The 11,200-nt window shown below is 33.9% G+C and overlaps 1 protein-coding gene across 1 annotated transcript; it reads right to left on the reverse strand.

Annotated features, from left to right (window-relative positions):
• Window positions 1–5,745: 5,745 nt before the first annotated feature.
• LOC127546848 (late lactation protein-like) lies at window positions 5,746–10,989 on the reverse strand. The gene is made up of 7 exons (XM_051973778.1): window positions 10,900–10,989; window positions 10,068–10,195; window positions 9,327–9,397; window positions 7,822–7,929; window positions 6,757–6,858; window positions 6,520–6,546; window positions 5,746–5,891 (listed from the first exon to the last, which is right to left on the reverse strand). Exons 1-6 carry the CDS (start codon window positions 10,987–10,989, stop codon window positions 6,521–6,523), a joined length of 525 nt encoding a protein of 174 aa, XP_051829738.1. The 3' UTR covers window positions 5,746–5,891; window position 6,520.
• Between the last annotated feature and the right edge of the window lie 211 nt (window positions 10,990–11,200).

Genomic DNA, 11,200 nt, shown 5'->3' on the forward strand with positions numbered 1-11,200 from the left:
TTACTTCCTTCTTTTCTAAATGCATTAAAGAGTGAAAGCTTTTCAATTTCATGGAATCTAAAACAAAGCTTCTTAAACTGTCTTAACACCAAATGGGGTCACATATTAGTGGGAGTGACAAAAAATTTGACAACAAAAGGTTTCTGAATGAAATGATCAAAATTTCATTCAAAATTAAATCATAACTCTGGGAGATGACTATGAACCACTACATAGAATTCCCAATCCCTCTATTTTTATCCATCTGCATTTTTGATTTCCTTCACAGGCTAATTGTATACTATTTCAAAGTCCAACTCTTTTTGTATAGAAAAATAACTGTTTGGACATGTATACATATATTATATTTAACTTATACTTTAACATATTTAACATGTATTAGTCAACCTGCCATCTGGGGGAAGGGGTGGGGGGAAAGGATGGAAAAGGTTGGAAAAAAAGGATTTGCAACTGTCAATGCTGAAAAATTACCTATGCATATATCTTGTAAATAAAAAGCTATAATAAAAAAATCAAATCATAATAAATCTGAGTTGTTTCTAGCAGCCCTTGCCCATGTTGCATCATGCACCTTCACTGCAGTCTTAATTTTAAATATACAATATACACACTTTTCACTGTGCATGCACAAATATCATTAGAAATACCTCAGCTCAGATTTGACAGATCACATAAAAATTTCTCCAAGAAAAGAGATTACAAATGGAAAAAAGAAGCCCTGATATCCACTACCTGTTATAACATGTGTTTATGTCTCTCTCCCTTGTTTGGTTAAAAATTCACCTACTAACCAAAGCTGTAAAAGAGATGATCTGCTCTCTTCTAATTGTTTTTGGTATGATCTTTATGTAAGGTATGTATGTCCTTATGGATTGTCTAAATTCATCTTGCAAATGGCATGAAAAAATATGTCTGGAATCTGAATATCTATTTCTAAGAAAGATTAGAATAGAATTGTGCCTAGCTGTTTTCTCTTCTCACCTATGTTCAAGAGGAATACTAAATGATTATTCTATTTTCCACCCATCCCACTCCCCAAAACTATAGATGCACATATGTATATATGTATGCATTATTGGTCTAAGAGTATAATTTTCATGAGTTTAAAACAAAAGCTGCTTTCTTGAGTACTAGTTTTTAGCTCATACTTACTAGCTTAACCCACTAAATCTTCCATAAAAGATAGTGGGTAGTAAGCAAACTCATTTACCTAAGGTAACAGAAATCAGAGAAATTATACAGATTGCAAAATACTAGAAAATGCCCAATAGGAAATTATTTCTTTGCTGGGTATAAGATGAAATTTAATCTCAAATCAAAAGAAAGGCTCTGATCTCACCCAAGGGAAGAGTTTGAATTATCTAGAGAGACAAGCCTGAACTGAAAAGCTGGTTTCTCCTATGTACCTGGAATTTCCCAAGTCTTTAAACATATCTTCCTCCTGAAAATATATAGAATAAAGCATGTATCTCCCAAGGAAGCTCTGGCACTAATTCAACTCCTTATACAAATTAGTATCAAGTCACATTCAATTTTCTCTTTCCTAATCTGGAGTTACATCTCCTGCACATAAAACAATGCACAAAATAGCTCAGACTTAGGCAAAAACATCTTTGTTTTCCTCTTTGGGGTCAAAATATTTTAAAGTCTCCTGTAAAAAAATTACCTATGCCAAATTTAAAACTTGTAACTATGCAACATAAAGACAAATAAACATCAGCACCTTAAAACATTAATGGTTTTCCTAGCATCCCGAATAATCAACCTACTGTACCATTAAAAATAAATGGCATTATTTCTGGATAAACCATAGAATGGAAGACTTGACTACTCTCTAATTTCCTGGTCTCTTAAATCTCTCCAGAATAAAAATTATATTCATAAAATAAAAACAATTTCAACTGTCTCCATAATCTAAGATACAAATAATTCTAACAAGGTAAGAATCCAATGAACTAACAGCAGAGAAGGTGAACTCTTAAGACCTATTATACTTATTCTGTAATTCCTCCCCAACCAGCCACCTTACTCTGGCAGTATTGCACTAACTAACCCATATTGACTTGCAAAAACTCAAGTCCTTTCTCACCCTCATCTTCCTACAGCTTCAGAAAGCAAAAGTCAAAACTGTTCTTTTAGGACTTGTTGTTGAGTGGTTTCAGTTATATCTGATTCTTTGTAACTCTATTTGAGGTTTTCTTGGAAAAAATACTAGAGTCTTTATACTTTCCTTTTCCAAATGAAGAAACTGAGGGAAATAGGCCACATTTGAACTCAGGAAGATGAGTTTTCCTGACTCCAAGTCCAGTGCTCTATTCACTGAACCATCTAATACAGCTAGAAATATTGTGGCAACATTCTATATGCTGTAACAGTATGCAATTAGAAAATTGAGGAACAGAGGGAAGTGGAGAATGGTGATCTAGTAGACCTAAAACAAAGATGACTATTTCTACCTATACTCAGTTCTATACCCCTTGCTCTACTCCCCCAAACCCTACAGAAGTCTTGGGTGTTTTTTTAATGCAATTTCTTTCTTTCTCTCCCTCTCTGTTATATTTTGGTGGTAACATAGAGGAATGCTGATTATTTGTTTTATACTTCAAGAATTTGTTCATTTAATTTATTGTTTATTAATTTTTTGATGGATCTAGGACTTTATAAATGTATTATCATATCATTGAAATCTGGGACTTTTTAGGAGCTGACTTTCATTATATTTCCACAACTTCAAAGTCTTTTTATTTGTCTCCCTTCCAGAAGAATATCTGGAACTATATGCTCTAATACTAATCCTGTCCCATATACAGGTATTCAATATCATGTACTGCGCGGCATTCTTTCTCCTAATTCAAAGTCAGAACTTCGGTATGCATAGCAGTATGCAAAATAATCTGGATTTGGATAAAAATCTAGTTTTATATATATATATATATATATATATATATATATATATAAAATTTCCTAAGTAATAAAAGTTTTTTTTTTCAGGTTTCTCTAATACTGCATTAATCAATTCCATTATTTCTGATTCTTTTTTTTTTTAGTCTACTCTACAGATGTGCTTTTCTTCAAAAACCATGTGTTAAACGTAACATTTATTGAATTATGATCCTAAGTGATATATTTAGTATTTCTGACTTTTGAGTTTTTGATCAGATTTTTATGTCTCAATACATGATCAATTTTTGTAAATATGCTATTCATGGTTGAAAATTATATATATATATATATATATATATATATATATATATATACATACATACATACACACACACACACACACACACACACATACATATATAAATCCTTTTTCTGTTCCCGTCTAGCAATAACTAGAGAGCCATCATCTCTAATTTTTTAAGAATTCTATCCAGGTTTTTATCTTCTTCATTGTTTATCATTTGATTAGATTGGTTAGTATCTGAAAAGGATACATTGAAATCTCCCATTTAAATAGTTTTACTGTCTTTTTCTCCTAACAATTCAATTAGTTTTTTTTCCTTTAAATATTTAAATACCATATTATTTGATACATATATGAAGTTTTATATTGATTCACATCAATGGTGCATTTAAACATATTTTTTATCCTTCCCTATATTCACTGTAGCCTTATCTGAAATCATGACTGATCTCTTTGCTTGAGTTCAATTGAAGCAAAACAGAATTTCCTCTCTTTCCTCATTTTTGACTGTATATGATTCTCTTTGTTTCTTATAAACATTTTTTTGGATTAAGTTTTCTAATCCATTTTTTCTTATGAGTTGAAATCATACCATTCACATTTGTGGTTATGATAATTAATTGTGCATTTCTCACAGTCTAATTCTCTTGTACTTTTTTCTCTCTTTGCTTTCTCTTTCTTCTTTGCAAATAAAAAAGTGGTAAAAGAGAGAGAGTTTTCCTAATACTCTGCTTTATAAATGAAATTGACTGTTTCCTCTATTGTCATTTTTTTCTTTACTTTATTCTTTCCTTCCTCCCAGATTTTATTCTTTCTTCCTTTCCTTTAAATCTCTTTGATCTTCTACTCAGGGGAATTTGTTTTGCTAATGACTATTATCTTAACCTATCTTGTCCTTCCTATTCAATCTAGGCTAATTGGTGTTTGAACTCTTTCTTTTTGATTGCTTATAGTACTTTTTACCTAGAAGTTCTGACACTTGGCTAAGGTTTACCTGAGATTTTCAATTTTGTAATTTTCTTTCAGAAAATGCTTACTATGTTTTTTTTTTAATTTCTGGTGCTAAGATCTGAACAATTTCATTTTTATTTATTGATTTATCACATACAAGTTTCTTTTTTGTTCATGATTTTCATATAGACTGAAAATTCTTAGATCATCTCTCCTTTACCTGTTTCACATATTTTTATAATATATCCCTTATATTTTCTTCATTCTTTTTCAATGTTAGTTTTTTAAAATATTTGTTGTCTTGTTTAGTTGTTTTCTGAATAATCTATGCTAATATTCAGGTATTCAATTCTTGGGTAAGGCTCTCTACCATATGTTTTAGTTTCAATTTTCTTTGCCATTCTTTTCTTCTTAGCTATATCTTTTTGGATTTTTTGTTTCATTTCTTCTAGTCACTCTTATGATGCTCTTGTATATTTTGGTGTATATATCCCAACATATTTTTCTTTGAGATTCTTCTTGAACTTTTGAGATTAGATTTTTCTTTGGGATTTTTTCCCTGGGTCTCTCTCAGTCCAAAATATATCTTCATAAAATTTGCTGTTTAGTTTGCTCACATCAACTGCCTCAGTCCAAGGTTTGTGTTTGGCCAAACTTTATTTCTATGCTACTTGATTTCATAGTTAGACTTTACTTCACTCTGTGTACTGTGGTAAAGACTAGGCCCCAGATTCTTCCGGAATTATTCAAGCTTATTACCTGCCCAAGTCCAGCAAAACTGGATGCTAGGTTAGGAGAGAACTGCCTAGATGATGCTCAGGATATTTTTTATTTTAGTGGTCAAAGTTCTAGTGCTGCTTTATGCTGAAATTATTATTATTCCCAGTTACCATGGAGTTTAAAAGCCATTCCAACACTAGGATCTTCCTAAGGCCTTTCTTTTCTTTTTTTTTTTCCTAGACAGTGTGACTGAAGCATTTCTCTGACAGGCCTGAGCGTAGGACTTTTTAAACATTTTTTTTCTGACTTTGGGGCTGTCCCTTTGCTGAGTTCTTCTCAGGGTTTTTTCTGTTACTGCCTTACGGATGCAAGGAACCACTCTTGCTGAGTTTTACTTAGGCACCTTCTCTCATTGCCATTGAAGTGGTCTTTCTACCTATTCTAGTTTATCTACATTCCCGATTTCCATGCAGCTCTGGGATGAGTAGGAATTTTCTATCTGACTTTAAAGAGTTTTGGGTGCATTTTTACTGAAACATTTGTGAAGGATTCAGGCTCTTGCGAGCATGCTGCCATCTTCCCATAATTTATTAGTTTTCATCATAATTTATCTCTCCAGATTTGTATCTTACTTTAAGAACTAGTAAAAAAAAACTGACCAAAGATATCTTTCTGAATATCTTATATATGTAACCTTTGAACACACCCTATAGAAGCTATAAGTTCCCTGTGAATCTTTAGAATTCCAAAGCCCCTGGACTTTCAGGGATGTGTACTTGATTTAGCTGTAACCTATGTCTTGTTTACTATCTCTAGAAAACCTAAAAGAAAGAGACTTAGCCAAGTATGATTGCTTCATAAATTTATGTAGCACTTGTGTAGCACATAAAATGTTAGAAATTGGAGGGTGGTGTGAAGGTGATGAGGGAGGAGGTTACACTGGATCCAGGTGCAGGTAATTACTTGTCATCTGAAGAGATGGCTCAAATTTCTTAAACAATGTTAATTTTGACTTGAAAGGAATCATCTTCTCCTAAAAAACATAAAAGGGAAATTCAGTGATGATACTTGCGATTTCAGGAAGGAGCAAAAGCTTTACATGAGCCAGCAAGACCCAGCTCCAGAACAGCAAAAATTCAGAAATTTCATCATTGCATTCAAATACAATAATGGATAATTGGACTTAGAACAATCTAGACTTAGAGCTAGAATAGACCTTAGTATTATCTAGTCCTCCCCTTCCACATATTTATACTACAGAATAGAAAGACAAGCTCCAGAGACTTAAAATAACTTTCCCAATATCAAACAGATATATCTGAAGCCAGAACTTGAAACATGGCCTTCTGACTTCAAGTTCATCACTCTTTCCACAGTGTCATATACTCTTCCAAGGAAATAGAGTCTAGCCAGTTGTTCTCTGGGTCCAGAAAGAACTCCCCAAGGGGCAATGGCCTTATGCTCTAATATCTGAGAATAAAGTGAATTGCCCCAAAGCATTTGTTAAGATATAAAGGTGCTAAAGACTGGGACAGAAATTCCCAGTATTTTTTTTGAAACAATGAAAACAATATCAGAACTCTGAACTATATGGCATTTTAAGTCTGAAGATTTCTACATTTTTCTGGAAGATGCTCTGGAAGTCTTTAAAGGACACCTACCTTAAACACGTTCTGGGGTACAGGCCTCTGCAAAAATAAAGACATATATTAGTTCATTTTCCAATAAAATTTCCTGTGATAGAACTCATTAAATGAACAATAATCTGTGTGGTTAGAGATGACCTGCTAATAAATTAGTGTAAAACATTCTAAAAAATTAAAAAAGAATAAGGAAATGACATAAGGACACAGGGAATAGATGACAGGGCAAGAAAGAGCTAAAATTCTTTTTATTACCAATTTGTCTGGGGATAATGATTCTGTTTTCATCAAATCTTTCTCTGTGGATAAAATTGTAAAATTCCTGCATGGCTTTTGGGTTCTCATTTGTATCTGGACCTGCAGAGAAAGATCAGGAAAGATAATTGTGAGATCTGAAAAAAAAATTAGCCTCCTAATGCTAGACACTTCCTGTTATAAGAGTCCCTTATTTTAACTGCTTAGTAAATTTAATTGTTAGCATGAAAGATCAGAAGAGAACTCAGTAGTGGCTGAACAAGTCAGCACTAGTTCCCTCCAATAAATCTTCTTAACCTCCATTTCAAATGTATCCCAAACCTTCAGCTATATAGAAAAAAAAATCCAAATCTACCAAATATGAATTAAAACAATACTCTCAAATGTCCAGAAATACAGTATAAGACTCATTACATGTTTACCCTCACCCTCCATCTTCTGCTTTGTTTAAATAAGACTCTGATCTCTGTGTGTGTGTGTGTGTGTGTGTGTGTGTGTGTGTGTGTGTGTGTGTGTGTGTGTGTGTGTGTGTATGTATGGTCATTTTGGTTGTATCTGACTCTTTATGATCCCATTTTGGGTTTTCTTGTCAAAGATACTGGAGTGACTTGTCTTTTCCTTCCCCAACTCATTTTACAGATGAATAAGTGAGGTAGAATTGAGTAATTTACCTTGGATCACAAAACTAGTATCTGAGATTGGATTTGACTTCAGGAAGATGAGTTTTTCTGATTCCAAACCCAGTGCTTTATCCACTATACTCCCTGTCCCCTTAGTGAATCATGAAGAAAAAGCTATCTCAATGCTTACAGTCTGAGAATGTGATGGGTTAGCAGTGTTACTATCAAATCCCTAGCTAAAGAAATATTTGAAGTGACTTGTAGAGTCCACTATCCATTTCACTGGACTTTGATGAGTATCAAATGCAAAATCAATTGTTCCTACTATTTTCAGGGATTTTATATTTGAGAATGTAAAGGAGAATCTGAACAGACAGATTCTAGCAACTGCCTCACTTATTGAAAGATACGTTTCTCTCAATTCACAGTATCACAGATCGCTTACCCATAAGTTCAATCATTCTCCTTTGATGAAACTTGTTTTGACAGGATAGAATCCAGTAATTCTCCTCAGATGTTTTTACTACGGCACAGGTATAGTGTAGGTATCTGTCTATAAAGGAGTATTGAGAAGATACCCTGTTAGCATTTTAAATCCTCTTAGAAAATATCTGTATAGTAGAGTCTAAGGAGTACTTGAGAACCTTATTTTGGTCAGAGGTACCCTGTGGCCAGAAAGCAACCATAATCCAGGAATCACTAAGGATAGTTTCATGACTTCATAGCAAAATGACCTTCCCCTTGGACATCATGCAACACATCATTTTGTATTTTTCTTGTGGAATTATTATGGACTACTATGTATTAAATGAATTCAGGATTTAGTGATTTGGATTTAGAGGAACCTTAAGAAAATCTAGTCTCTAATCTTTCTTTTTACAGATGAGAAAACTGAAGTCCAAAGAATTTAATTTGACCAAGATCAAAGAGGCGGCATGCTATAAGCCATAGAAATTCATTCTTGAGTCAGTGAAACAATCAGTGATTCTGTATTATCTTTTAATTGATACTTTTTACCATTCATTGATGTTGTTCTATAACTTGGCTAAGTCATGGTTCTTTGTCTCTGAACTTAGTTCAGAAATTCAGTTGGTCTGTAATGAGTTAAGTTCAGAAATCCTGTTCTCCTTCTAAACATTATTCTATTCTTGCCTCTAGGAAATCGTTTATCCTTGAGAGGTATAGATGGACACCAGTGAATCTGTATGTATGCATACATCATCAATATATCCTTCAAGGATATCTGATTAGTTATCCAAAAAAGTCTGGTCCATTTGTGGGGGACCCAAACAATGAACATTATTAGTCATTGGAGGAAAGAGGGATTGTTGCTAGCCCCTCATTCCCAACTTCCAACCAATCATATTATTCCCCATGCTTCAGTTCTATAACCAATCATATTGATTTTACCATTCATTATGTGTTGAGAGAAGAATATGAGCTCCTTGAGAACAGGTACTGTCTTACTTTTCTTTTTGCCTGCCCCAAGTTTAGCATAGTACTTTGCACAAAATGAGCACTTAATAATTTTTTTTTTACTCATTCATTTGAAATTTGTCCCTCTCTCATTGAGAAATGCAACCTCAATTGAATTGTAACACAATTTAAGTTTCTTCTGAGATTTAACAGGGAGAGGCAGATTTTAAAAAGCGTCCTTGCATTTTCCCAAAGTAAATGCCTAACTTACCTTTGCCACACCCAACCCTTGATCTCAGTAATTTGTTCAATTATGTCTGCAGGAAGGCAAATCTCCAAACAGTTTGGTTCATGTCTTAGAAAACCCAGCCAAACTCTCTGTATGTTGTCAAGAAAACCCAGGCTTTGGACTTCTGAACTCCAGGGAAATGCCAAGTCCCAGCCTTTCCTTGAACTTAATAAATTAAGAGCAGGCCTCAGATTGGGATACTTTATCCTAGAGGGTCCATTTAGCAATATGTAAGTGTGACTTACTCATGTCAACTCTCCTGGGTTCATCACTGTTTTCCAACATCATAATAACCTCTTCACACTTGTCATCCATCCTAGAAAGCAGAATATACATGAATGGTTTCCCCAAAGACAAGTCTGTTAGAAATTTAGATGTCATCAAAGTCACAAAAGGTCATTTGAGTTCCAGATTCCTGAATCAGATCTCAAATTGACCAATCACAGAGAATACCTGAGAGCAGGTTAGTATCACAACTATTGCCTTTAGTGGTCCCACTCATTAAAAATGGTTTTGTGGATTTTTTTGAATATCAAACATTTTCTGAGCAAAATTACAGAACTAGTTATCATAAAACATAATATTCTCTAAGGAATCCAAACCACAAGTGGCCCCAAAGGAAAAAGAATTACATAGTATGAATAAAATGTGATATATAACCAGTGATGACTTGTGTCACAAATTATATAGGACAAAGTTATACAAGGGAATTGGGAAAATTAGAAAAGTTCTGAACTCATGTGGGAATAAGAATTGAACAGTGACTTAGGAAGTCAGTCAATAGATGAGAAGGAAGCATTGTGCTCACTGATGCTAAAATAGAAACTTCTTATTCATGTATGAACATTTCTAACTACTGCATGTGGTCAGATTTAAAGAGAATGATACTCAGAGAACATAAAGTAATAAGTTCTAGTTGAAGTCATAGAATAGGAGAGATAAAAGATGAATCAGGCTCATAAGACAGTTCTGGGCAGTCTACTTACTTCATCATGGTAAATCTGGCCATCATTCTGTCTTTAATGTAGGTGATAGTCAAAGGTGACATGTCCTTAGGAATCTCCTCCTCAGGAAATTTATTGTCTACTGAAATGACTTTTACATAGTATGTGCCCTAGAGAGAATTGTGATATGTAGCCAAGTCTTAAGAAAGAACAAATAAAAGAATAATAGATCTTCCTCCCCCCAAATATCTCCTGATACTCTGCACCTTTCCTGAATTAATACAAAATTCATCTATAAGTCAGTTATCCCAGGGATTATCATGGATATAATGGCAGCACAATTAAGCTGAAAAAAAATTTGGAAGAAATAAGTGGGTTCGGGTAAACTAGCCTTAAGAATCCAAATCTATAAAGTTGTAGCAAATAACTCATGGCCCAAAATAGAGCAAAGATTTGGCATTGATCCTACAAATTAATTTTCACAAACAGTGACTCTGAGTCATTGGAGATTCATTTCCCCTTTGGAGTATAATGTGTTTGATATGGCCATTGATATGGGGAAAAAATAACTGGATGACAGCCCCTATGTCTACCTTAGTCTGGACAGAATAACTAAACATAAAGGCAAGAGAAGAGTAAAATCCTTGACCTGGCTTCTATCTTTTGAAGTAACATTCCTATCACTACTACCAGATTAAATACAACATTTTCTGGCTGAATCTGACATGAAAACTTGTCCTGAAACTGCTATACTTTATAAGGTTACAGTTTCCAGACATGGTTTAAAATATCCCAGGAGAAACTCAATTTTAAATGACATACTCTTGCTTGCGCTTATCACTCCATTAGGCAGCATTTCCCAAAGCAGACTTACCTTCCGGGGTTTAAGTTCAGAAAATGTAAATTCATCAGCATGGAGGATGGAGAATAGGCTTAAGGCAATAGTGAAGAATAGGACCTTCATCTTGCACAAATGTTTCCAGGAGTTTCTCCTTCTCAGTCACTCACCCAATGAAGCTGGTTAGAATGTCTAGGTCCGTCTCATACCAAGTGCCTCTTTATATTTCCTGAGCACCAAAGATTGACCAATCTTAGACGTAATGATCATATGATAGTAAGGCATTGGCAGAAAGGAAAAGAGGGAAATAATTTATTGTTATTATTATTATTGGAAT

The sequence above is a fragment of the Antechinus flavipes genome, chromosome 2 (genome assembly GCF_016432865.1).
Source record: "Antechinus flavipes isolate AdamAnt ecotype Samford, QLD, Australia chromosome 2, AdamAnt_v2, whole genome shotgun sequence".
Classification (NCBI taxonomy): Eukaryota; Metazoa; Chordata; class Mammalia; order Dasyuromorphia; family Dasyuridae; genus Antechinus; species Antechinus flavipes.